Source organism: Symphodus melops (genome assembly GCF_947650265.1).
Source record: "Symphodus melops genome assembly, chromosome: 14".
NCBI lineage: Eukaryota > Metazoa > Chordata > Actinopteri > Labriformes > Labridae > Symphodus > Symphodus melops.
In genome coordinates this window covers 15607530-15635184 of record NC_136704.1, presented here as the reverse complement: position 1 = coordinate 15635184, position 27655 = coordinate 15607530, and the positions used below count along the sequence as shown (strand labels likewise).

At 39.0% G+C, this 27655-nt stretch overlaps 2 protein-coding genes across 3 annotated transcripts; both read right to left on the bottom strand.

The window, feature by feature from the left end:
- Positions 1-3648: 3648 nt before the first annotated feature.
- On the bottom strand, positions 3649-4368 carry msc (musculin (activated B-cell factor-1); the record flags this gene model as incomplete). The annotated part of the gene is made up of 2 exons (XM_079361437.1): positions 3649-3732; positions 3946-4368. 2 exons carry the CDS (start codon positions 4366-4368, stop codon positions 3649-3651), a joined length of 507 nt encoding a protein of 168 aa, XP_079217563.1.
- Positions 4369-7039: 2671 nt separating this feature from the next.
- On the bottom strand, positions 7040-25840 carry trpa1b (transient receptor potential cation channel, subfamily A, member 1b). 2 transcript variants are annotated; one of them, XM_079361666.1, is made up of 29 exons: positions 23957-25840; positions 23501-23625; positions 23163-23330; positions 22536-22698; positions 22188-22363; positions 20903-21010; positions 20599-20707; positions 19896-20041; positions 18689-18825; positions 17200-17248; positions 16060-16159; positions 15874-15974; positions 15236-15411; positions 13831-13995; positions 13488-13602; positions 13132-13298; positions 12671-12761; positions 12489-12548; positions 12292-12387; positions 10369-10439; positions 10071-10227; positions 9804-9893; positions 9399-9568; positions 9174-9303; positions 8599-8781; positions 8421-8489; positions 8097-8198; positions 7887-8005; positions 7040-7595 (listed from the first exon to the last, which is right to left on the bottom strand). In XM_079361666.1, exons 3-29 carry the CDS (start codon positions 23256-23258, stop codon positions 7382-7384), a joined length of 3360 nt encoding a protein of 1119 aa, XP_079217792.1. In that variant the 5' UTR covers positions 23259-23330; positions 23501-23625; positions 23957-25840; the 3' UTR covers positions 7040-7381. The 2 variants fall into 2 exon arrangements, with proteins under 2 accessions (XP_079217792.1, XP_079217791.1); XM_079361665.1 differs by having other exon boundaries at positions 23501-25840.
- Between the last annotated feature and the right edge of the window lie 1815 nt (positions 25841-27655).

Below are 27655 nucleotides of genomic sequence, written 5' to 3'. Positions count from 1 at the left end.
CTCTCATTAGCAGCATTGAGTGAGTGGGTATTGAATAACAAACATGCTGAGAGTGGGTTTGGAAAGCTCAAAGCGAGCCGGCTGGATTCCTGCTGACTGTAAGGCTTAAACTTAAAGCAGCAAAGGCAGACTCACTGAACCCTGATGTTAGCTTTGGACCCTTGGTTCCTTCCTGTTCATGCAAATTCTTCAACAAAAATGTGTCAGTAATACTTAAAAAATGAATTTTGCTGAGATTGGTGGTTGGAAATGCAGATTCATATCAAGGAAATATACTTTGAATGAAGGGAATAGAAATGTGGTTATAATAATTGAACAAAGATTTGCAAATTGTTTTAACAAACAAGAAAACATCTGTGTTAAAAGCACATGATCAGCATAGGATCAGCAATGGGATTTGCACAGTAGCTGCAATGTCATGAGAATACCCATGTAGTTGTTTAAAAAGAAAGGTTTACAGAGAAGGTGATATCTAGCAGTTATATTTGGACACAGAATTACTTTTTGGTTTGTCCAGAAAATGTGTTTTGCACAGTGATGGAACATCTTATTTTTGTGTTGAACATATTCACCATTGTAGAGATATACTGACCTCTGCTGGACAAAGACATTACGGTTGTCGAACAGACAAATTCTTGTTCATATTAGTGTTTAAACTTTTTTCTGTTTCAGGTGAAACAGAGGTGAGCATAGATGCATTCTTTTTAAATCAGGAATGTTTTCATGCCTTTACATACATACATACATACACACATACATACATACACACATACACACATACATACATACGTACATACATACATTATTTTTTTTACTGCACATTGCAATTAAAAAGAAAGTGTTAATACATCTTCAAACCAGCAGCACAGACTCTGACTTAAAGCATAGCTGTTTATTAAGACACAAACAACATGACTCTAATCTGACGACTACACATGGATGTATTAGAACATGTATTGAGGATGTATGGCATGTATTCTTTAATTTTTATTTTTATTGTGCTGAAGAAGAACTTGTTAGTAGATATAATTCGAACTATATGGGCTCCAGGTGGTGCTTTTGTTTCTTTGAATGTGTGTTTTTTTGTATGTGTTTTTGTTTGATTCTTGGGGTTGTTTTCTGTTACTATACATTTGTTTTTTGATTTCTGTAATTTCAGAAAATCTTATTTTCAACTGTTGTTTTTTTTCAATCATGAAGATGTCTCTTGTCAAATCAAATTAAATGTGATGACAAAACCTATTGAAACCAGGAAACACAAACGTCTACTGAAAGTTCCACGACATGCGCTTTCGTTGAGTAACATATGAAAGTGTATTTGTCTATTAAATAGTTATCAATTAGCTCTATTTAAACTAGTTGACTTACCACAGTTTAGCTTATAGCATATGATTATTGAAAACACATTTCCCAGGGGTTAGTTTGATTATGCATGACAATTGTCAGGAAGACAGGGCTAGTCCAAAATGTTGAAATAAAAATATTTAAGCAAGAAGATATTTAGTGAAGAGTGCCATTTCACATAAATAGTAAAGGAACTGTTAAATTGATTTGAGCAAGTATAGCTTTTTGGTCTTCTGAATACTCAATGTGCTTTTACACCACAGATAACACCTACCCATTTAAACACTCATGGCAGAGATTGCTTTGTAAAGTGACCATCAGAGGTAACTCATACCATTCACACACACCTAAAGTAAGCTGCTGACTAAGGAGCGAGTCAGGGTTTTGTCTTTTCCAAGGACACGTTGTACACACTGCAGGACCTGAGGATCGAACCTCCAACCTTCTGGTTGAGAGACGACCTACTCCACTCGCTCTTAATTTGCTTTATTAATCTATTAACTAAAGAGTTCCACTCTGCATTCAGTGCACATCGATTGTTTTTAAAACTTAAAGTGATGAAAATAGTATTTTATTTTAAGCATGTATTTGCATGTATTCATTTTCTTCACCACGAGATGACGCTCATGCAACATCACAATGTGCATCGGCTGAGGTGGAATATCTACAGGATTTCATGTTAGCAGCAATATTTTTAATATCCCACTTAGTCTACCATAGATTTATGAATTAGTTTATCTGTGAAATGAGCAAACAATCTCAGCCATCATAATTATGTTGCTATGTCGTGTTTTGATAAACGGTCCCTATTTTCAGTGCAGTCAGCAACTACATGAGATATTTACAAGTCTCTTTTCCTCTGTGGCACATTTGGAGTTGATGGTGCGAGGACGGAGCAGGCCGAGTGTGAGAGAAGGCATCAGCTCATTAGCTGTGTGAGTCCGGCAGAGTGGCTTCTCTCTCCCAGGAGAGCGGCTCAGACTTCTGGGAAACTCACCAGCTTGCCAACAGCTGCGGCGGTACACGAACCTGATGAAAAGTCTCCCTCTCTCTCTTTATCTTCTTTAGTCTCTCCCTGCTGCGACTCTTCATCCGTCTGTGCTCCCATCAGATTTAACTGAAAGAAAGGAGTCAGAGCAAGAGAAGACTTAAACTTTCTCCATCTTAGAGTGGATGTTTGTGAGAATGTGTGTAACTTTGCCAATTTGTGTGTGTGTGTGTGTGTGTGTGTGTGTGTGTGTGTTGCCTGTCTGACCCTGTGACCAATACTTTGTGAAGGATTTTGTTTTGACTGAAATTTGAACAACTGCACATCGTCTGATGTGGCAGCTCTGGAGTCCTGCAGCAGATCCAACATGTGATGTGGTACCTCATCATATTGACTTTGTGTAATTTACAATTCTTATGGCTGTATTGGAGATGTAATGATCATAAATACAGGCAGCAGGAAGCGTAATAGCAAAGACACACACAGCTGCATCTGCATTACATCAGATGTTTTTTGTTGTTGTTTTTTTTAAAGAAAAAAACAGTCTCCAGAAACATGTTATATTTCGTCAATAAACAAAAACCCAACAAACTAAATGATAGAATATTCATCTGTAAACGGGTTCTTGGTCTTTCCGAATACAAACTATGAGTTTGGTTACATGCAGAAACCACCAATACAACCTTGAGTGTTGCAGCTACAGGACCATCAGATACAGCTGCAGAGATTTATTGATTAGATTACTGTTTGTTTCAGTAGATGCACATCAGAGCTAAAAACAAGGAAAATGTAAAGGTTTTGAATTGATTGAACACAAGGACATAAGACAACCACTGTCAAAGTAATTTTATAGCACAAATGTAAACCACAACACAAACAAAATAAATACTGTAGATCTACAGCTTATGTTGCTGGTTACAAACAAGAGAAGCACAAGAGGTGGAAAATATTAAGTTGTGGGATGACTGAGCTCTTCTAACTGAAGCATACATCAAATGATGTTTAGTGATCAAGTGTTAAACAGTCCAGCAGTCAATAGATGGGGGGGGGGGAGTAGTTGGTAAAACCAAATCAGGTTATATAAAAAAAGTAAAAGAGCTTACACACGGTGTAAACATGCGTGCCAACATACTTATTACAGCAAACATGCACACACAAGAATACATCTGAAAACAATGTTTCTCCACTGTCTTCGTTGTTCTTGCAAGCCAGGTCAAAGGTCGAGTTCAAAGCTCTTTGAAGACAAATGTGTGGATGATTATCCAAAAGATGGCCACTAACTGGACAGGATGATTCTACTTTTGAAGAGTGAAAGGCTAGGCTGTGGCTCCACACAGTCTTACAGTAGATGAGATATCTTGGCTGTCCTCTGACCGTCCTGTCATCATGAAAGGCCAGGTCTGTCAGGGCAAAAACAAAAAGTTAAGTAGAAAGGAAAGAAACACATCCAACACATAACAAAACCGCTCTAAATATTCAAGTTAATGAACAGCTGGAGGTTTTTCATTTCATTATAAAACTTTAAAAACGTATAATAACTTATACTGAGATATTTAGCCTTTAAACTTGATTGCGTAGGTGATGACTCATTTTACAAAGTTGCATTTGTTTACCAAGTTGACCGGGTGCGCAAATCGATTCTCGAAGCGCTCCTCCTGCAGTAGCTGTCTCAGGTGAGAGATGTAGCTCGAGGCGAGCCTCAGTGTGTCGAGTTTGGACAGTTTGGTGTCCGCAGGCACCCAAGGCAGGCTCGTTTTCAGTCTGGAAAAAGCTTTGCTCAGCACTCTCATGCGCGCCCTCTCTCTGGCATTGGCCGCGTTTCTCTGCGTTTGGCGAGCGTCCCTCTGGTGGTGCGCTTTGTTGGCAAGTTTGCGCTCAGGATGCTTCGTCCTAACCTCCACGGTGTCATCCTCCAACTCCTCATCCGAATACTTGTTAAGCTTATAGCAGGTGGTCTTGTGTGTTTTCCTCTCCAGAGTCCGTCTGTTGCATGTCTCATAGTCCTCAGCATCACTCGCTGGAGAGCCGGTGGACATTGTGCGCCACCTGTGGCTCTGACGCGCACCCAAGTGGCTTTTTAACCACAGGAGTAAATTGAGTTCTAGATTCTAAGCATGCTATTTGTTGAAAAACTGGAAAAGTGCGCTAAACTGTTAGCACATTAAAACTTGGATTTAGGAATCCTACAATTTATGTCTTCAATGTTACAGCAACAATTTCTTGGGGTCTGGTCTGAAGTTGCAGCCCTCTCCAAATCTGAAGCATGCCCCCCTTGCTTTGCTGCCCCTCTAATTTAAGTGTCCAGGACTTGGCATGTGTACAGTTTTTTTCATAACTTTTCTCCTCCCCCTTTTCCCAAAGCCACCACAACCTCAGCCAGACAACAACTGTCTTCTTGTGTTTACTTTTGAAGACTTAATTTGCTCTTCTGCAGCATGTAATCATGGTTCAGTACATGATGAAATCATGAATTACTTGTAAGGATTGAAACACAGACAGTGCACTCACATGTTGCTCAAAAAATGACATTATAATTAAGACATAAGCTACTACAAGACTCAGAAAACACACATTAAAATGGAATAATTCTTTTGGTCCTACAGATGTGTTAGGTTGATAGAAATGTCTTGATGACCTTATCAAAAGTGTCTAATCCTCCACTGCTTTCACAGAGGGATTGGGTTTCTGCAGATGGAGCGCCCTTTCACACGCAGCCTGCCTGCACCAGCACCAGCTGTTATCCGTTCCCATGACATCTGGAGCGTTGGCATGACAAGGGTGTGGCAGAAGCAAGAAGGCCCTATGTTACTTCCCATAGAAGCACATGTGTTTGTGAAGAGCATTATGGCCAGTTTAGCTTTTAGTTTTCTATACTTTTCTGAGGGATTCGAAGGACTGAGATCAGACAGGGTAGAACACTTTTGTGAGGACTGATATAAACTGAGATTGCTCCGAGCCTTAGAGCTACTTCAGCACAGCGTGTGTTTGCAGAGATACCACACTGACAGAAATCTTCGGAGACACAGAAGTCAGAAAGAAAATCTGTTCAAGTGAATCAAAGAGAAGTGCAAGGAGAACAGTGTGTCAAAAAGTGCGAAACAAGCTTTGGATCCAAACTATAAGGGAGCTTCGAAGCGTGTGAGCACAGTGTCTCTGGATAAATGGAAACCCCTTTGGTCTTAGAGTTCTGACAAGAACCCCCCCCCCCCGGCTTTCTCAACATATTCCCAGAAAATCCCAAGTCCCTGATAGCTATTACTCCACATAATATGTGTGAAATCTAGATTTATTTATTTTTTTATCATAGGAGCGAGACTATGCCAAGAATTACCCAACTGCAGCTGAAATCCATGCTAGATTTAGTTAGCAAGTCATGCCAGGGAAAATGACTGTACTTTGAGTGCTGTACTGTACTTCAACAGATCCTATCATGGTTTCTAATCTATACTGAACATTATACTAAGTTTAAAGTTTATAATACCTGTGTATGTACTTTTTTATTGTAGGCTTTGCCCCCCCCCCCCCCCCCCCCTCACAAACCCATTATGCTTCCCTAACCAAGGACACATTCCAATGTTTCCCAAATCCACCTCCTTTAAGTCGTTTTCGCAAGACCTTACATTGGCTGAAAATTTGAGGGATCTTTCCACCGAGTTTATCCTTGAATGTGTCATGAGGATGAGATATTGGGGTTGGACCTTCAGGCTGGGTGCTATGTCCTCCCCTGTCACTGCATCCGTCAGCAGACCTGACGGTCTGACTAACACACCTGAAGGCGCACGCTCAGGGATACAGCAGGTGGATTTACTCTTCATTTTATAAACTGTCATTTTCTTGTACAGGAGGAGAAGGTCGTGGCTTTGTGACATGTGTTTCAACCTACTGCTTCACTCGTCAACAACAGAGCAGGTTGAGATCAAATGAGAGCGCTCCTTTGTCATCCATAAGATGGGGCTCAAAATATTGTTTAAAACATGACTGTGGTTAATGGTTACATGGTTGTAGTAGTAGCCCTGGGAGTATTTAAATTCAGGCCCAACAGTAATAAATATCACATGAAAGTTAGACTTAAAGGAAGAGCCAGCATTTGTCAATCAGCAGAGACTTTCAGGGGTCGTGACCTCTATCCGGGCCAGTGTTGGAGAAGCAGAGGGACAGGTGCAGGCTGATGATGTCAGAGACTTTTCTAAAACCTCCCGTGATTCCCATGAAGCAGCTCAAGTCCAAACATCTGCTCAAGTGCAGAAATCAGAGGGGAAAATACATTAAGGTTTGTGGACATCTAACTATTAAGCAATATGCATTAAGCAATGCTTAATCTGCATGGGTTTACAAGAAAAAGATTTCATTCAAGTAAGACATAGACAAAAGTTTCTTTTAGTTAACCCAAACCCACAAACTTCTGATTACATCTTAAAAACCTCAGTGACTGTGGGGTTTAAATGTCTTCATATGTAGGTGCGAACAATTGTCCAAATATGATCGTCTTGATAAATTTGCAGGATTTTCTTAGCCTGGGGAAATTCCTCACTTCCTTCACCTTGATTTCAGTTCATTAAAACGGTTAGCATTTACATCCTACAGTTGCAGTTTTACTCTATTTCCTTGCCTTAAGTTGTGTCATAAAGGAAAAAAAAATCAAGCGTGTTTAAAAAAACAGCAGAGACTAGATTTTTTTTTAAATGGTTTTTTTTTTGGGGGGGGGGGGGGGGAGGGGTATCTTTTTAGAGCAGGTACATATTTAAAGATCAAACAAGACAATGCAAGACATGAAAAGTCACAATAGAGGACACAAATTGCACATAGACGCACATGTTGTGCATGACAGAAAGTAAGCTGCATGAGCCCTCTTCTCTTCAGTACTCGTGTTAAAAGACCTGTATATAGTTGATGGAGTGTTAAATCTCTAAATTATTACATTTATTATGCAGTTTTGGATTATGAATATTATACCATGTTATATTATTATACCATTTGCTGTAATTTTTGGATTAATAGACTTCTTTAGTTTATATCTGTTACTTTATTCTAATATCTGTCTGATGCTCCTCATTTCTTTTTAGCCTCGATGGCCTTCATCAGAGGGACCCAGCGAGACACACTGTGTCCTCTCGGTTTGACCTGACTCAGGCTAGGCCACATGCTGCCCCTGACATTCATGGGGCCGTCGTGCTCGTCTGCCTCCGAGGAGATCTCCATCTTCTGGATGATGAGTTTGAGGAGGTCGTGCTGCTTCTCCATCATGCTTGACATCTCCTTCATCCTGAAGAGGAACACGTCAGAGACGGACTCGACATAAGCTTGAATAGATTTATCATCAGGTGTCTAAAGTGCTGAGAGCATCTATTTGCTAATCGTTGAAGGGATGACAGTGAGTCACAGCTTTCCTGGCACATGCCTTGTTTCTCTGTGACCACTAGGGGCCGCTGTTGCATCAAATACTATGATTCAATTGTTTGACAAACCACAGTTTTGGATTTCTTATGATTTGGATCCTTAAATATTCCAGAGAACAAAACAAAACTCACATGTGATGGACAAGTTCACAGTTTACCTTTTCTTCTGCTTCATGAGCTCGTTCTCTAACACGGAGCAGCGCTGTGACTTGGCTTGCACACGACTCCACACTTCCTGTGTCTCTTCACTACCCGTGAATAGGCGAAAAAGAAAACGCTGTCACAGAGAAATGAAAGGGAAAATTCACTTTTTTTAAAGGACACAGAGGGGTTTTACAATATACAATTATAGAAAATATGTCACCTACCTTGGAGCACTTGCGGTTTGGGTAGATGATTTGGGAGGGCTTGTCAACTCGTTTTAAAAACCAATAAGGCAGTTTGTTTTCCAGAGCAGTGTGGAGGTCGATCTGGGCTCAGATTTGAAGAGATTCAGTCATAAATTAAACTTTTAAAGAACATTTTAGAGCCATCCAAATGTCTTCACTTACCTTTTTAATTGCATCTGTCACACCATTTATACTCAATATTACAACTAATGTCTTTTTGTATCTTCACACAATGTTTGATCTGTTCAAATCTAAATGCTCCTAAAATGATATTAGGAGCAGATTAACTCTGTCTCCACATACCTGCATAGCGATTCTCTTTAGGGCTGCATTTCTTTGTACTTCAGCAATGTCTCCAACAGCTAAACCAATCTACAACACAACCACAAAGAATCAGCACAACCAGCATTATTAATTCATGGAGCTTTTGGAGATGCCGATGTCTTCAAGCAGTCGATTTAAAATGACCGTACATACTTACCATCAGGTTTACCAGAAGGATTGGCATGAGCAGAACAAAGTTTACAAAAATGAAGTAAGTCAGAGGTCCGAAAGGAAGGTGGTTCTTCAGAAAGGGTTCCAGGAAGTTGTTCTGGTAGTTCAGTTCGCCAACCATCATCACAAAGGTTTGCATCACTGAGAGTGGCACGCTGTCAAACTCTTTCTAAGGGTAGAAAAGCAAGCACATTTCATCTTATATAAGTGTTCATCTCAAATACACCTGCGCTTTTCTGACGATCGGTAAAACAAACCCATAATAAAAAGAAGTGCATGGGTGCGGTGCTAGGGCATGTGACATAAGTCCAGCAGACAATACCATACAGTATGATATATTGGATATTCCTATGTGTCATAGGTTAAGCTTAAAAACCAGTGCTATGCTTTGCATGATATGACAGAAATATGGCTGGGAAGACAGATGCTGTAGATGGATAGATCGATAATAGTAAACCATTTAACCTGAGTTGTAAGAATCAATGGAGTCTGGTGGGTTGATTTAATGGGATTTAAATTCTTAGTGTTTTTAGGAATGTGTTCCCCCGCCCCCTTTCCTACCTGGTTGAGCATCAAGGCATGGAAAGCCAGACCAAATGCTAACAGCAGGTACATAAAGAGCATTACAATACGCAGCAATGTCTTCATGATCTCCCCAAACATTACAACATAGATGCCAATGCCTTCAAATCTGGAGAAACAGGAGTTTAAAGCAGTCAGCGGTCTCAACACTGTAAAGATGCATGATGTTGAAGAATAGTTTGTCGAAATTAAATTGGAACGGACCTCTGGAGATAAAGTAGAAATCCAACCCAGGAGTTCAACACTGCCATTGCCCCCGCTTGCCAGTGTAGAGAACCCTCTACATTGAGCATGAGAGGAATGATGAAGAGGAGGGACAAGATGGCTGAAGCCCAGTCATTGTGGTTGGAATAATCCTTGAAGTAATTCCATCGCTTTTGAATGATAAGGAGTGATAATAAATAGGAAAAAAATTACAAAAGTCTCCAACAGAAAAACTTTCTAACCAAAATGTCTGAAGGTTGGAGGTGACTTTCTGACTGCGGTCATTCAAATCAGAGGTTCCCCCATACATCACATTTCAATGGTAAAGCGTCCACACAGACCTGCTGCTGAACAGATTTATTGGCACAAGCTTCATCTGAGGTAACGACATGTACTTTACCGTACCTGTTCCAATATCCGCACCACTTCCTTCACTAACGAGGAGATGCTCATAACCCCGACCATCACCAGGCAGAAGGACAAGAGCAAGCTTTGCTGTGAAAGGAAGAAGAGTAAGATGTAATTGACCTTCATAGATAATAACACAGTGACAAATATTGTTTCTGTTCATGTAATCTGCACAGCTGTTTCCTGCTCAGAACATAACCCCCCCCCCCCCCCCCCCCCCAGAGCTTACAGAGTTGACATAAAGATCCTCTCTGTCATTAGTACCTCAAAGAAAGATATGGGAACCATGATGATATCATGCTCGCCTGTAGCTGTGGTGTTCAGGGTGGGCCTTAGATTTATGATCAGGTGGGTGAGGGGCAACAGGCCTAACATGTACATGAACATGTTGATGACATGAGCAGTGCTCCCATAAGCAACCCTGAGGATTCAAACAAAGAAAGATGCGCAGACCTTAAAGACACACATTCTGAATGATATGTGATCTTACTTGCAATGAAATCAGAGACATATCAGAAGAAGAGATGTTTTCTTCCTACTGAAATTACATAAGTATACACACCATTTCATCGCTAGGTACTTCTTGCAGACAGGGTGGTTGAGGAGTTCAATGCGGTTGTATTGCACCATTGCCTGCAGAAAGACAAACAGAAGAATAGCCTGATGTTAACCACACATTTTCTACAGGCAGCCTGACAGCCGGAGCCTAAAAGATTTAAAAGTGAATGCATCTTATTGATCTCCACAGGCATAATGTAGGATGATCTCAGCAGGCACAGAGATGCCATGAGGAATTTTGAACTAATGATGGCAGAGGAGGTTATTTGTTTTGTTAACAAATGGAATAATTTAACGCAATCGTGTATTAAAAGAAGCTGCAAGTGACAAGTCATCTAAGAAGGCTCTGTAGACTCATCAAATTACATTTGCATGCCGAATGAATGTATTACAAAGCATATGTTGTTATATTCACAGGAATGATGAATAAACCTGCCTAAATGTGGCAGGTTTATTTTTTAACGCCTGCTTCTCTTTAACTCCAGGGTGTGTCTAAGGGGGGGCCTGGAGCCCTGAAATCTGATTGGACATTTTAACCCCATAAGTGTGATAAGCTATGTGCCTGATCAGTCGGTCACAAGTTCATAAAAACCATTTGGGGTGAGTTGCAACTGTAGCCTATTATGATGTTACTATAGTAAGTAGCCATATTTGCATGAAATGGGCTCGAGAGGTCTCGCAAATGGCAAGTTGTTGAAGCAGGTATACATTAGTGACTGAGCTAATTTATATTTGTGTTTCCCACAGAGTGAGATTCTTTTAATGGTGACTGACTACAGCTGCCTTTTTAAAAAAATCCAACAACAACAAAAAAAAAAGCGTAGACAGTTTGTGGAACGAGCAAACTCGCCTCTTGCTCAGCCAAATCACTGGTGAGAGAGCGGCCAGTGAATGAAAGAAACCCCCTTTTTGTCACTACTGCCCCTGTGATTGGGGAAAAACAACAACAATCCTTACAAATATGCACTTGCTTAGAAATGGAAAAAAAAAGATAAGACTAGTAGCCAGCAAACAACAACATGGTTTCTTTGACATCCTTGCTGCATGAATGTAATCTTTTAGCCTTTACTAAAGTACATGCAGCAATTTTTTATTCCAAGATGAACTGATTCAATTCATGAATTGATCATTCGAGGGCAAATATAAGGTACGAAGTGCTCCTCACTTATCGGTGCAGAAAACGTAAATATCTCATGTTAAAATTCCAAATCTGGGGTTTGCTCTTGTCACTGTCACAGCAGAAAAAGAGGACAGAGGAAAGTATCGCCACTCTCCCTTATGGAGCTAAAGGCTTATCTGGATGTGAGCCCAAAATACATGAAGGTAAATTATGAAGCCTACAGAGGCTCATTAGAGAGTGATGTGTGACTAGCGACTACTATACAAGGTAGCTACTTAACAATATCTGGGTGAATTATTCGGCAGCTCCAGTGCTAAAACGTTATTTAAAGGGGGCATCAGTGAACTAATGGTTAGTTTGTGAGAACCGTGCACAGAGACTGTTGTCCTCATAACAAGCTGCTCGGGTTCAAATCTGACCTGTGGCTTCTAACCTGCAAGTCATTCTTTGATCTCTCACTGATTTCTGACTATCCACTGTCCTGCCTCTCCAATAAAGCCAAAAAGAGTCCCAAAATACATCTGTAAAGGTCCCATATAATGTGAGAGACACTTCATCATGTTTTTCAAACACTAATATGTGTCCCTAGCTTGTCTATTCAAGCACCAATTATGAGAAAAGTCAATCCTCTCCATCTTTTGCTTCCTCCACTTTTCAAAGAATATTTACTTAAAGAGATCATCAGAGTGGATTTTAAGCGAGGAACTTCACAGAAATGTTATGACGAGCTCTGAGACTTGTTAAAACTTGTTAAAAAAAAACGTAATATGTCACCTTTTAAACACTAAAACACTAAAAGTTGCTTACGTTCAGTGCAGCCAGGGGAGGAGCCTTCATCGGATAGTCATTTGACTTCTTCATCCTATGAAGAGGAGCTTGGAGAAATCCAAAGTCGTATTCGATCTACATTACACAAATCATTTATTTTAGGTTGAGCTTGTTGGGTACAATACATATCACTTTTTTTTTTTTTTTGATAATTGTTAAACTCAAAGTGGAATTACATGATAGTTAGGACAGTTGTGGTCGTCATCAGATTCCCTTACACAGCTGTCCAAAAGGTGCTGTTATGGAAAGTGACAGAAATAAGAAAAAATCAATAAGGAACAAAGTTATTCTTAATATGAACAGTGCAGCGGTGAGCACACATTTAGGCGGTATATTGTTTTCCATTGCTAGTTGCAACCTTGTAGGTTTCAGGAAGAAATTCAATCATATCTAGTATGGCACAACGCTGGCTGGAGTTGGGGGTGAATAGTGTCAGAGCCTCAGACACTCTGTAAGAAAGAAAATAACAAAAACAAATTTCACTGAACAATTGTGGCAAACACAAATGCACACTACTTCTTCCACAGCTCAAATTATAGCAAATACATATACTGTAAATCATTGACATCTTAAGTCCATGCTGTCAAGCTTCCAACTACTCAAGCAAAAAAACACTTCAAACCATCATATTGTACAGCACTGCAGAGCCACATAGCATAAGACAGGTTATTTTATGTAAGCCAGTTAAAAGTTGAGCTTTTGAAGGTTTGTGGTTTTAACATCACAACCTTGATGAATACATGGCTCATAAACTGCAGTGCAAGATCTATTGAAAGTGTATTCTCCGCTTCTGAACTGACACATGCATTAGTCACGTACTTGTCACTGTCAATCACAGCATTGACAACATCTGTCCTCCCGTTTTGCACAGCTTCGTGGAGGAATGAAGTGTCATTTTTGTTTAAGACGATCAATGCTCCACGGCTAAGCATGAGCCGGACAGCAGCCACATGGCCCCCTTTCGCTGCGATGTGAAGTGCAGTGTTCTGTTGTATCAAGTTATAGTAGAAGTGGAGATTTGCATTTATTGTTAAACAGGGATATATATGACAGGTATTTTTTAGTGATCCAACTTCCAGAAACAAAATATACTCTTTGTCACAGCTCATCATGAACACAGAAATCACAACTAACATCATAGAAAGATTTAAAGTTATTTGAACTACTAGTTATACCCCATCCTCGTCTGTTTTATCCATTAGCTTTGGATTGGATGACAAAAGGACTTCCATAGTTTGAGTGTATCCTGCAGAAGCAGCATGGTGTAAGCAAGTCCAGCCTTTGTAGTCACTGAAAAATAAAGGACAAACACACATACATGCAAGGGGTTTCAATATTAAACATGTATTAAACTCAACAAATATAGCAAGGAGTAGCAGTGTATTTCATTTTGAGGGTCTATTTTTTTTATTTATAACAATATTAATGCATTTTGCATATGTTGGTTATGAGGGCTTCTGTCATTCTGTTTGTAAAAGCAGTGCACACATGCATTTTCCGACACGTGTTTGAGTGTACCAGTGAAAGAGAGCTCCTTTGCGCAGCAGCAGCTGTACCACTTTGACGTGTCCCTCCTTTGAAGCCAGATGAAGAGGAGTCAGGCCTCGCTCATCCCCCTCATTTAGCAGTCGAGAGTCCGTGATGGTCTCCAGTAACCTGTGACACGTATTGATACGCCCGTATCTTAAATAAGAGAGAGATGAGTCGACGCTTTAGCTTGTGAAAGGAACTTTTCTCACCCTTATGATCTGCTGATCTCTGAAATGGAAATGCATTTTGTGCACGGCACACAGCACAGCAAAGCCAGAGGCCAGACGCAGTTACAGCATGGTTCATCTGGTCGATTATTATCTCACTCAACACTTAAGACTGCTTTTGCAGGGTTTGAACCTGCAGGTAAAATATAGGTTTAAAGTGTTTGGGAATGTAAATGACTAATGGTGTTGCACATTGCAAGACCAAATTGGTGACACATTGGCTTGTGCTGGGATTTTTCTCTGTCTCTGAACCTTTTAAGAAGGTCAGCAGCACGTTGTGCCTGTTCAGTGGGATTGGTGGGGAAAGAAATCGAGCTGTCTGTAAGAGTTAAGGCATGATATCATACCGTGGCATTCATTTGCCCTCTAGCTCTAATGAAAGAGGTGTACATGATAAAAAAAAAATCAATAGTAATGACGTTGAATGTCCATTCATTTCACACTATTAGTTACATTTCTTTACATGCACCTTGCTAATTGAATTCTATTCTTGTGACAGTTCCTCAGGGGTCACTGTATAATAGGTATGTCACGGCAATTAATCATGAAAAGGCTTTTGAGTCGAGCTCAATGGATTAAAACTGCAGTGAGGTAACAGTTTTAAAAGAAGCCAGGTGTTCATTTTTCATCTAAACAGTGTTGTTCAGTTACACTGATGAACATCTTGGCTTTAGTAAGACTAAGTTTTCAGCGGGTTTTTGATCTAAGTTTTTTTCTCCTTGTGGTATTATTAATCAATAATATACACTTGTTAGAGAATAACAGTGACAGAAGGCGATCGAAAGGTGTTCATGAAAATTGATTTTTTTTTTAAGACAAGGAAGGTGTGTACAGCAGCTATATCTTCCTTCTAAAACTCAGTAGTATACTGAGTTTTAATGGTCATAGAGAAGGATTCATGAGAACATTTCTGACAAACTGATGGCTGCAGATTTTCTGCAGATTCAATTTTGTAGCTTTAAAAAAGGAAACAGAACCAAGACAAAAGGAACAGGTCAAACACTCTTCATCCCTCATACAATTTTTAAACCACAGACATTTTTGGTACTTCTTTGATCACATGAGTAAAGTTTATGCAACTTCGAGCAGAAAAAAATCATGTCAGATCAGAGCTATTTAGACCATTGGTATGGAAAGTTGTGCCCTCGGGGACCAATTGAACTCACTGAGCAGCAAAGTGCAGGGCAGACTTCTTGTCCTTGGACTTGCATTCGAGGCCGACCTGCCCCGAGAGGCCCAGCATGTTCTTCACTGAGTCGTGGATTCCCAGTCTGCACGCGTAGTGGAGCGGAGTGCAGCCCTCGTTATCCTCACAGCTCAATAGTCCCTTCACACTGTTATGCTGAAGTCAGACATATTATTAACACATTTATGTATTCAAACATTATAATATGCAGTAATATGCATATTTCACAAAGTAGGCTGCAGCAGTCATGCAGTATAGGGTGCATAATATATAACTGTAGGTGCTGATGTACACATATGTAAAGTGCATGCCTTCAAAGATTATATAAAAACTGGTGTAGAGAAACTATATTTGATCATCAGTGCGAGAGTATCCTGTTATAACAGGTGTACATTTCAACTATCCTCAGTGGATCATTTTAAAAGCATCGTTGTGGTTTAAGGTAAAGCTTACAATGTTTTCAAGGATCATCCAGATTAGTTTGAGTATAATAAACTTCATCAGCTGGCCTTTACTGTGTGCAACAACTGTAGGCTCAAGGCAAATTAATCTTGGACTTAATGATAGTTATGTTTTAATGAATTGAATGAGTCACATACAAAGACTGTTTGAGATTACCTGTAGCACTTCTTCTGGGAGGTTTTTTAGACCTTTAGGTTGCAGAATGGCCAAGTGGAGGAAGTTACAACCATATCTGTCTCTCACATTCATATTTGCCCCTAAAAGACATTTAAAAGAAACATGTATTATTATAATGAGTAGTGTACAGACTTGCTGGTGTTTAAGTACAGCACAGTAGCATACCTTTAGTTAGTAGCAGAGTTGCTGTTTTCCATGCTCCACAACTAGTAGCAAGCAGCAAGGGAGAGTTCCCTTTACAATCAAAGCAGTTAAGGTCTGCACCCTGAGGAGAGAAAACACCTCATTGATTAACCTATCAGTTTGGACACATAATGCTTTAATTATTTCAGCAAATAAGGCCATGGAGGGATAAGCAACATCTTTAAGATTATATTCGGTATCGTACAAGTTTAATTAAACAGAGTTAATAAAACAAACACCAAAGCAACCCTTCGTCTCTCATGATGTCAGATTAATATGAGTAATATGAGGCGTGCAGAGAGTGTTTGTGGCTGATGAAATTAAATGTAAATATTTGTCGTCATTATAAAGATCTTTTAAGATTAGTCTCCATGAAAAAATACATCATACACGAATAGAAGTGTAAAGAATGGATTAAACTTTAATTCTTTGCTGATGTAAAAAAACATCATCATTAGCTTCTCGAGCTCCCTAGCATGCTACTACACTCGAACTGTTTGCCAGGCTAAGGAGAAAATTAGCAGCTAGTATGAACATGAAAACTTGTAACAGGTTATATTGCTTTAATTTGTTGTAAATTAAGACTGACAAGTTTTACACCACAGTCAAGCAACCGCAAATAAAGCTACTCTAATTTTAGAAACAAAAAACAACTATGTCACAAGGCAGACAAACAGAGTGATGTAAGAACATATTAACATTATTATCTTACACTGCTAACTAAACAACAGTTATGAGTCATCAGCTAATGAGTATGCCATCCCTCATTTGCTGTTTACTGACATCATTCTCAATTAAATACACTCAATATATATTTCCTCTCGTAGTGTTTGCGCTCAAAATGAGCTGACAAAAGATTAATTATTAACTCCAGGTTTTTCCTAGCATCTTAATTATCTTAATATGATTCATGAAGAGTAATTAAGGAAGCAGATGGTCAACAAGAAATAGATAGCATCTAAATTTAACAAGCCAAAAGGCGTGTCTTACACTGCATGTATTGTTTAGCTGGAGAACCTGCACTTACGGCAATAGATTAACACAGTCCTTGATACTGAAGGTGGGGATGCCATGTGCATGACAGCTGTGGGATGTGTTTGTGTGTGTGTTTGCCTTATTTACCAAAGAAATTAGGTACCCTGCCAGCTCAGCGTGGTCAAATATTGTAGCCCTGGAAAAGCAAACACAGTTGTTGTAAAACCAGCCACACAACACGTGATTTGTGTGCCAAGGCCTCAACTATCATCTGATGTTGTATCAGGACCCAATTTTAAATCTGCCAAGTCATGGCAAGATTTTACAAATGGGATTTTTTCCCCCCCTATAAATGTGTATTTTGATAACAGTCTGTTTGTCCATTTACAATCGGCATAACGATAATGATTTAATTGGAAGAAGGACGTTTACAGGGCTGGATGTTGTTCTTCAGAGACTTGAAATACAGTACTTTAAAGGCTACCTAAAATTGACTGAAGATGCTGATGAAAGATGAAAGCGTGGCTGTTGTGTTCGACAGCAAGTAAACCAACTTAAATAGATCCATCCTCTCCTCTTGTTCTAGCAGCCATACTTTGAGGATGTCTGTGACAACACACATATCTCTCAGATAAAAACCAGAGTTGGAGCTTAAATTTGTATTCATATATGGTCCCTAGTTAAAGAATCAATAGTCAACTTGTCAAATACTACAGTGTTTTATATCTATGCCCCTCTTGTTTGTCAGAGTATTGATATTATGCAGATAGATTGGTCTATTCACAGCATGAGAAAGCAGTTCCGAGTACCACAGATATCACAAATCTACTTAAATGTTTTGTTGTTCATTTTAAAGGCAAAGTACGATTCATTCCTTTTTTTGTTTGTGATGGGGCTTAGGGAGTTGCTTTTAAGTGCTTTTAAGTCATTAACTGGTTAATTAAGGGTCAATATTTGTACCAATCTGTTCTTACATCCTATTTGTGGAGCGGTTCATTATTTATGTAAGTTCTATGCCAACAATATTATGATTGGATAGTTCAATAAAACGTACAGTAGCTTCTCCCATGAAATTTTGACATTAAGTAACTGCAATCGTTTCCCCAACACATTGCTGGGATGGTTTTCTGTTGGTTCGCAGTATTTGTTAATGGTATTGCAAAAACCAAAGTAAAAGTAGCTTCTGTAGCATCAGAGCTAACATAACCACATCATTTAAATTAAACAACAGGGAAGGTATAATGCAAGGTATTGATTGAATGCTAATGTTAGCTCTTGTTTTCTTAGTTGGTACCCATTGAATTGTCAAAATTGCTGCTTTAGCTTGAAATAATCTGTGATATTCCTCAAAATGATGCAAATACAAGGAAAATTCCAACAAATTTCCGGATGTTTTGAACTACAGTCATAGGCTACTTAAGGGACCCCATATCATGGACACCCATCAAATAAAGTCCACTCAGGAACATCAGCTGGATGCATCAAGTTAAATGCGCAAACAAATAGCACACAATTCCATTTGATGTTCACCAACATGTACGATAAAAGGAATGGATATAATAAGGGTAGTAGTAGTATCATGGACCACCAAAGAACTACGAAGAGAACAAGGGTGTAGAGATCGAAATAGGCCCACCTGTGTAGGGGGGTCTGATTTGCCCCATCAGTCAGGTTAATGATGTCTTCCACTTGGTCAATGGAGGATAGCATCAGTTTGACTACCTCAGTAGCACCCTGGCTACAAGCCAAATGAAGCGGTGTGGACTTGTCATTCTGGATTTAACAAACATGGAAACATTGCAAGAGATGAATAATAAATACAAATTATGAATATTCAGGAGATCTTCAAACATGATTATGTCTGCTTCATACAGAGACACTCAGACAAAATCTGTACGACAGAGCCAAACATGAATTAGTATCCATACAGGCCCTCATAGTACTCACTTACACACATACATATTGTACACTTCCCCAGTGTAACATTAGTAGAGTATCTCCCAGACTCGCAGGCTGAACTGAACTAATATGATAACCAGGACTGGCAGAGGGGGCAGGACAGTGATTGCTCCACTCGGCTCCACTGTGTATGTGAAGGCAATTTGTATCAATTTAGTCAACCCAAATCCATTATGGTACTCACTACTCCTGCTGCAGCCCTGGCCAAAAACCCAGAACTGGTTGAAACGATAACTGCAAGATTGGCATGATAAGATTGACATGCTCTAACAACAGAGCTTGGGAGCCTCTGCCAGGGAAATGCTTAACAGGTGTATGCAAAGAGGATTTAAATTGAACAACATAAACCATGCAAACATGACAAAGCTTGCATGCACAGATGTCACATTAGCTGTAAGACAGCTTGTATGTTTAGAGTGGTAGGAAAATCAGTGGTGACAAGTAATCAAGTTTTGCTATTCTTGATAATTTTTTTTTACAAATGCATCTGCATATTGCTAAGGGTCAGGACTGTGCCAGCTGTAATTTAGATATGCAATAAAACATGTTTGCCTTATTTTGAGCTCTGGTCATTGTTTACAGTATTATTACTTAAGATGGGTGGAAAAATGTAAACTATGAGCCAACTGTAAGCTGCACTTAAAGCAAACACCTTCTTATAGAGATAAATTAAGCTCTAAAAAGCATAACATAGCCAATAGTCTCTGTGATACGTCTCTTTAGATCCTCCCACAAACAGTTTTTCTTGCAAACAATCCAGGAAAGCTTTATAAAAATGCTACTCTGGACACATGCAAAACACTGATGACACCAAAAGTTGTGGGCAACTTACAGAATGCGTTTTTAAAAAGCAGAATCTCTTTATGAATAAATATTTGTAGCACCTGTTGTTGGTCAATTTTGGCCCCCATAGAAATGCACAGACTGATGGCCTCAATATTTCCGCCGCGTACAGCCAGATGGAGGGGGCTACTCATTGACTTGTCTATGTAGTTAATGTGAGCTTCGGTTTGGTGGCCTGTCTTCTCACCTGCCAGCAGAAGATCAAAAAAACAGTCCTCAATAATGAATTTAATACTCATACTCTAAAATAAAAGTTACTTAGCTTGTCTCAGACAAACTTTGAAAGTCAATTTATACCCATGACTTATAATTGTGTTCATTTATGGTGGGCTCTTAGTTACGTCACTCGCTGAGCATTCACAGAAATATCATAAATATTTTTGTGCTCTGACTAAAGCTTTTGCCAACAAGACAACATTTAACAAACAGACCTCCCACTACAAATAAACACACGTCTAGTCTGTGGCATCTGGCCTGTATATGAAGTTGCATAGCCATTTCCCTCCTTTCTTGCAGCTGAGGTGAACTCTCTTGGTATTTATCAGTGTGCTATCATGTGCTGCATGGCCCTAATAATAATATAATATAACAGAAATTATTGTTCTTTTTGTTAAGTGTCTCAAGATAACATTCATTATGAATGGGCGCAATACAAATAATGTCTGAATGATGTCCGGCCTTGTTGATACTTTCTCAGCGCTCTCAATTTGTTTTTTTAATGACCAATGGTACCTGTTAACATACCGGCATTCAGGATCACTTCCATGGCTTTCTTTGCACCTGCAAAGGCAGCTGCGTGGATAGGGAAGTGGCCGAGCTTGTTTTGTTGGCAGAGCCGCGCTCCATGCATTATCTTTGACAGAGAGGAGAATGGATGTAGAGAAAGACAAACAGAGACAATTCTTTGTCAGAGACAAAGCTGCAGAGGGCTGGCAGTCAGTTGAAAGAACAGCTTCATAATCTGTCCTGTACAGCTGGACATTATCCTTTAGAGGCTGCTGCAGGTAGACAGAATGAATACAGTAGTGTGAACCACTCTTGTACACACCAATATGCTGAGAGCCTCGCAGTTATTGATGGAGCAGGCCAGAATCAACGGGGTGTTCCCAAGGTCTCCCTGTAGATTACAGTCTGTGGCGTTGTAGGTCAGAAGCAGCTGCAGGGGGAGGGAAAGATAAAAACTTTAACAGTCTATCCTCTTTCTGTCCTCAACTCTCTTTTACATGCACCCATGTGTCCTCCTTTATCCTCTCACACACTGCTTCCGTGTCACTCTGTGGAAAACAGCCAAATGCTATGGGAAGATAGGACAAGGTCTTTTCAAGTAGAAAGTTGAGTCAGGGTTTTTTTTTCTTCCAAAATGTAAACAGTTCTTCATTGCCTTTGGAGGCAAGTGGCTGCTCTAAGTGAGAAGTTCATATGCTGATTAAGATGTGAGAAAATATTACTACCATCATTTTAACATCCTACTAGAGTTTTTAGCCTGCCATCATTGATTTCAGAACAGAACAGGCACGAGTTAGTGGGGCTACGGACTGTGTTAAAGCTTATTTGTTGGTATGTTGTGTTGATTTTTTTAATTTATTATCAATGCCGGAGAAGCCACGGTATTTACATTTATCCTTTGGACCATCTAATTCACTCAAATACATTCCCCCCTCACCCCAATAAGCAAAAAACACTGCAATTCTCTGACTTTTTAGAATTAATTAGAATTAGTTTTTTTTTTTTCATTTTAAAAGTTAAAATATCCCCTTGCTTGCCTTTCTTATTAGTTATCCTCCATCCAGTAAAAACAGAAATTACTACTTTCACTCCCTATTTTTGTCCCTCCAAAGCATTCATTCATTCTCTTAAATATTGTTCCTTTACTTGAAGGTCTTGTGAAGAGTGTTTTGCTCAAATATTTAGAAATCCCACACTTCTTGTGAGTTGAATGTTAGACAATTAAAATTAAGATTTTTTTTGTGTGGGTCGGAAAACAACTTGCACGTGTACGATACAAAATCAGCAGGAAATAGATTGTCCTGTTTTGTCCTAAAAGTTCTTAACAAGAACTTTAAGTTAAAAACATAACAAAGCTGTAAATTCTCTAACAGGAAACCATACTTTGTTTTCTCTCAGTGCTATGCTTTGATATAACTACATTGACAAAAAAAAGCATCCCGTCACTTCGCATGAAATTGCAACCTGCCTTGAAATAACAAACACTGTATGGCCAGTGCCATTTGCGCCTTGTGCATCTACAAAAAGCCTGTGAAAACACAAAAACTCTCGAGTAAATCCACTTGATATGAATTGTTATTTCAGCTGGACACTATCAGCCTCCCCACCTCCAACAGCTTGTTGTGTCCCAGGCTGACAGCCAGGTGCAGAGGGGACATGAGGGCGTTGTTGAGGATGTTGGGTTCTACCCCCAGGTCCATCAGAACCCTGCAGCTCTCCTTCTGGTTTCTTTCCACTGCCCAGTGCAGAGGTACGCTGCCATGCTCATCACAGCTGCTCCACTCTAAAAGGAATGCATGCCCTTACACACACACTTGTGCAAAACAGTCCAAACAAATATGCATCTGTCATATAATTATCAAACAAACTGCCAATTCTATTCATACATGTTTATTTCCCATGCATACATTGCAAGTGCAAGTGAAGTGTATGATGGATGACAGAGGCGTGCCTACCCTCAGGGTCCATGACATTGGTGATGAATTGGATGAGGTTGACATAGCCCCCTGCGGCGGCATGATGAAGGGGACTGGCTCCCAAATCATCTTTTTCACTCAGGACCTCTGGGCTCTTCCTCACCAGGTTCTCCAGGAGAGCCAAATCACCCTTCTCAGCCAACTAGACGGTCATATAGAATATCATTTAGCAGAAGAAGAGCAGAATGTCCTTTGTATGTATCAGATTTGAACACAGATAATATAATAAGGAGTTAAAAGCCTTTTTAGAAGCATTAACAGCTTTAAGTGTGTTGCTCTGATACAATAACACACATGACCTAAAGTCTCTTTGTTACTGGCTTTAACAATCTAAGTTTAACTCCTGCAACTCGTGTAAGATTATTATACAACACCAGACTTATGAGGTCTCTTCAGCTCTTACTAATGACATTAGGTTGCATAGGCAGGGATTACGGACTGGGTGTTACATAAATACTCATATTATAAACACTTTCTGAAGAGAGAAACCACATATTCAAATGTTGCATTTTTAACTTCTCCAGTTTGATGTGCGTCTACATATATATTAAGAAATACACATTGTTTTTGTTTGGTTTTGTACATGCAGTTTGATGACAGCTTCACCTCGAACACATTAAAGCTTGCCAGGGCTGGTTCTTCATCCTCTATCACATACGTATAACAACTGGTCTGCCGGGCCACCTCCCTGCTGAAGTTCATCACTTAGAAGACACTCAGTGGACAGGAACCGTGGGTAATCACATAAAGGGTGATGTCAAAGGACAGAGATATCTTCATACAGGAAACAAAAGAAACACAACATTTGAAATGTGCACTTTAGTTTAAAGGAAGTCATATCACTGTGTATAAGTCCTGCATGACAAGCTAAAGGAATTTAAGGATAACGCTTTAAGCTATACGCCGCTGTGGCCGTGAGGGGATACAGATGACTTTGTCTTTACCCGTAAGGGCATTCACATCCGCCGAGTGTTTAGAGGTTGAAGCCCCTCTGTGGAAGAAAGCAATTATCTGCGTCGAGCAGCGAGGGCGCCTTGTTCGAGCTAGTCCCAGGTGTCCTTAGGCGATCCTGGGTGAGCGGGATTGAGAAGAGACCTTGTAATTGTTATACAGTTTAAGGGACGACTCAGCGACATGAGAAGAGCAAATGAGAGCTGATGTTTTTTGTGAGCTAATTATTACATCTGCTCTTTGTGTTTGTACTGTGACTGTTTGAGTAAAACTAAATATTACCCTATGTTGATGGAAGTCATTTTTTTTAAAATAGGCATTTATATTTAAGCATGGTGTGGCTCAGTTCACCTGGATGGAGGTTCTAAAGAGGTCTGCTCTCATGCCAACTCCCTTTAAGGTAAGCAGTTCAACTCTCCTGGGATAAAAGATCAATAATTAACTCTAACCTCTTTGAGCTCTGGTCACTGTGCCAATCAATTTGATTTACTTCTGTACGGGCTGCTCTGCAGATTACTAATGGATCTCTCCTGCCAGTAAATAAAGAAAAAGAATCATAAAGTCAAGGTGTAGATCTTATTTGTCAATCAGGTACATACTGTAGGTACAGGTGTAAACGATAGATGGATAAATGTTACAGGAGAGGCAAACAAAGTCCCAGGAATCTAATTACATTCAGTTCATGTTGGAAACAAAATGATGTAAAAAAACGTTTTAATATATACAATATCCCACTTGTGTTGATATTTTATTCAGGCTATTGCTTCTTCAAGTGTCAACCACAATGCTAATTAAACTCAACTCCTCTGCCCTCCATGACAAACTTCAGATTACATTTTCTTCTAATTTCGTGGAGTCGATAATGATCCTTTGTCTGTCATCCTCCGCATCACTTCCGAAAAGCAGCGGTGAATAAGTGTCATTGGTTTGTGTAATTGAGCCTGACAGTCATCTGTTTGCAGAAGGATAGTATACAGGAAGTGCACTAATGGACGGAGGTAAACACATTTACCAAACACTTGAGGAAGAACACATCTAACAATGACATGTTTGTGCTACAAAGCTTTTCGGATTTCCCAAAAAATTAACGACATTCTAATCTTTAACAAACATCGGAGATATTTTTTATTACAGAAATGTTTTAAATAATAAAATCAATTAAAATGGTAAGACATGTGGGTGTTTTTCTTGAATATACTTTTGCAGCAGTTTAGTAAAAATGTGTCAAATTCAAAGTTTCCTATGAACTCATAATAAAGAGGCATACGAATAAAGTCCTTTAAAACTTAATGAATAATGTCTTACATGTTGAGAACATGTCAAACTTAATTAAAACAGCAGTATATGCTAAAAAAAACTTTGAGGAACTTTATTAACCGCCCTTTAAGTGGTAACTTGTTGAATATCACATAGCACTCTTTACAATAAGTACATTTAATAAAAACAATCAACATAAATGAAGTCAGTTTAGCATCTTCTGTAACACTTTTATATTTAACTTGTTTGCCATAAAGTTAAGATATCTCTAGTTATTTGATCAACATTTAAGTTGTTCATACATAAATGATAAACGCCAAAAGTGAAAGAAGTAGCTACTCACTGTATGTGTGTGAGGCTGGAGTCCAGCAGAGCACTCTGGATGTTTTCCTCACTGCTGCAAAAAGGCTTTAAATAGTGTTGGGAGTGAGCTATTACCCAGTCTGTCTCCTAATGCAGCCAAGATGCTGCCCCTTGTGACCGAATGACAATCAAGATGTTTTTCACAGAGAATGAGGCGAGCCCATGTTGTAATGTGAGAGGAAATTTGGCTATCTACAGTACATTTACTGCAGCAGAAAACATGATACTTCTGCCTCCATCAAAAGAATTTAAGATAAATGGATTAACTTTGAAATGTGAGTTTTAGTCCAGCATACAAGAATGGGTATAAATGTTTGGGTGTGTTTTTTGTGGCTAATTATTATTATTATTATTATTTATTTATTTTTGGACAAAATCCTTAGTTTTGCAAAGCTGCTTATTTTGAAATACCACTTTAAGCAGACAAAAACATCCGACTTTATAAAGACTGTTCTTCATCAGCAAAACATAAGCATCAGTCGCTTTAAAAACAAAAGTTAAAATATGAAAACAAATACTTATTTTCATTCGCTAAGTTAGTGCCTTATATTTATTCACTTTTGGTTAATAAAATTCCATGCACATTTGTTGTTGCTGCTGTTGTTTTGTTGAAATGCACATCCTTGCACAGTATCTTGAAAGTTTTGTAAATCTGCATTTTATTTTTATCCTTTATATTTTTGTATTTATTTTTTTAAATCTTTCTACGTTTTTTTTTTTACACGGTGGCTCGGAGAGAAACAGTTTTCTGTATGTCCAAGAACATGAAAAATTGACAATAAAGATGACATTGAGCTCATAACACATTGCATGTAACATATCAAACGTTTACTGTATGGGGAAAAAAAACCCACAACTTCCTGTTGTTGTCTCTCCTGACGTTTTTTTTTCTTCAGAAAAAAAGAAAACGTGTAGGATCTTTTTGTTGATCAGGGGATTAAGGAATATTCCACAGAGAATCTTTATCATGTAGGATTATCAGATAAGATATATCATTAACTGAGGATTAAAGGAGTCTGTCAAGCAGTATTATCATTATAGGAGTAAGTATCTGCTGAGAAGGGAGATGTGTATTTAGCCACACACAATGGTTATTCTTACAGTCATGATAGAGATTCAAACTTATATTAGATATTGTAGAAATAAACAACAGTCAACTTGTGTTGTTCACTCACTATAAAATACAGTGAAGTTCTTTTTAGTGTAACAAGGATTATTACAAGTTTTTTGATAGTATGTTCCTGCAACTGTGTGACCTGATAGTTTACAGGCTACGCATGGGGTACCCCGTTGGCCATTTAGACACCCCTGTCATATTCAGCTGTTCTTTGCATATGATGTTGTTGTTCAGAGCTCGTCACTTATTAGCATGGTAACGTGCTAAGATGATTTTTACGATTTGTTTTACACTTTTTATACAAGTACCGGTAATAGAGCTCAAAGAGCTTTTTAAAGAACAAAAAAAACCCACAGTAAAACAGATGATTAATACAATTAAAAGCAATAAGGAGCAAAAACCCATCAGTAATATTAATGACAATAAAATGAGAAATATATGAATATCCCCAGTGGAACAAATACAACCCATCTGATTGAATTTTGATTCGAAAAACAAATACAATTTAAATACATGAAATGTAAAAAAAATGAAAACCCACCAAGCAATAATAAAAAAATAAGCGAGGACAGTAAATACAGATTTAAAAAATGTAGCATGCATTTCTAGCTATAAAATTGACATAGTTTTGCTTTATTACACATCAGTCTACAAACCATTAAATCTACAAACAAGAAAAGCCAGCATCCAGGTATACAGTACTTAAAATGTTGTGTTGAAATTTTCTGCAGCCAAACACAAAGTATCTATCATAATAAATGTCTTCAGTTGTACTTTCCTCAGACCCTGAGTCTGAGTCTAGCACACATCTGACAGCTAAAAGCTAATATTTGCCCGGTTATTGTTCTCTCAGGTTATCTTTGAGATGTGCTGTTGTCCGGGCAATATTTGCAGAAAAAAAAACACAGGAGCAAGAGTGGAGCCAGTGTCACAAAGACAGCATTGTGCCCTTCATTGTGCCTGCACATTGTGTTAGAATAATAAATAATGACCTGCATATGGACAATATAGTTGTGTTTGTGTTGGAAATTTGCCTCCGGTAATAAATTTAAGCACAGGTTAAAGAGAGGGCGAGGAAAATAGAAGTGATGAGCGTGTGTGTGTTTTGACTAAATTTGCTTCAGGGTCTGACTTCAGCCAATACGTGTCTTTGTTTGTAAGGAAAGTATGATTTGACTATTCAGTCGATCAGAGAGAGGCCATGTTTATGTAGTGAAGTGGCTTAAATGTTTCGATGCTTCTCTGCACCTGTCAAACGATGCAACAACTGCTGACAAGTCTGTAAGTGAGGTGCTTGCTGGGAGGGCTACTGTGGACTAGATTATACATTTATACCGTTATGCAGAGGACATACATATACTGTAGAAAAAAATCCCCACTCCATGAAAGGACCATTTCTCACATGCTCCCT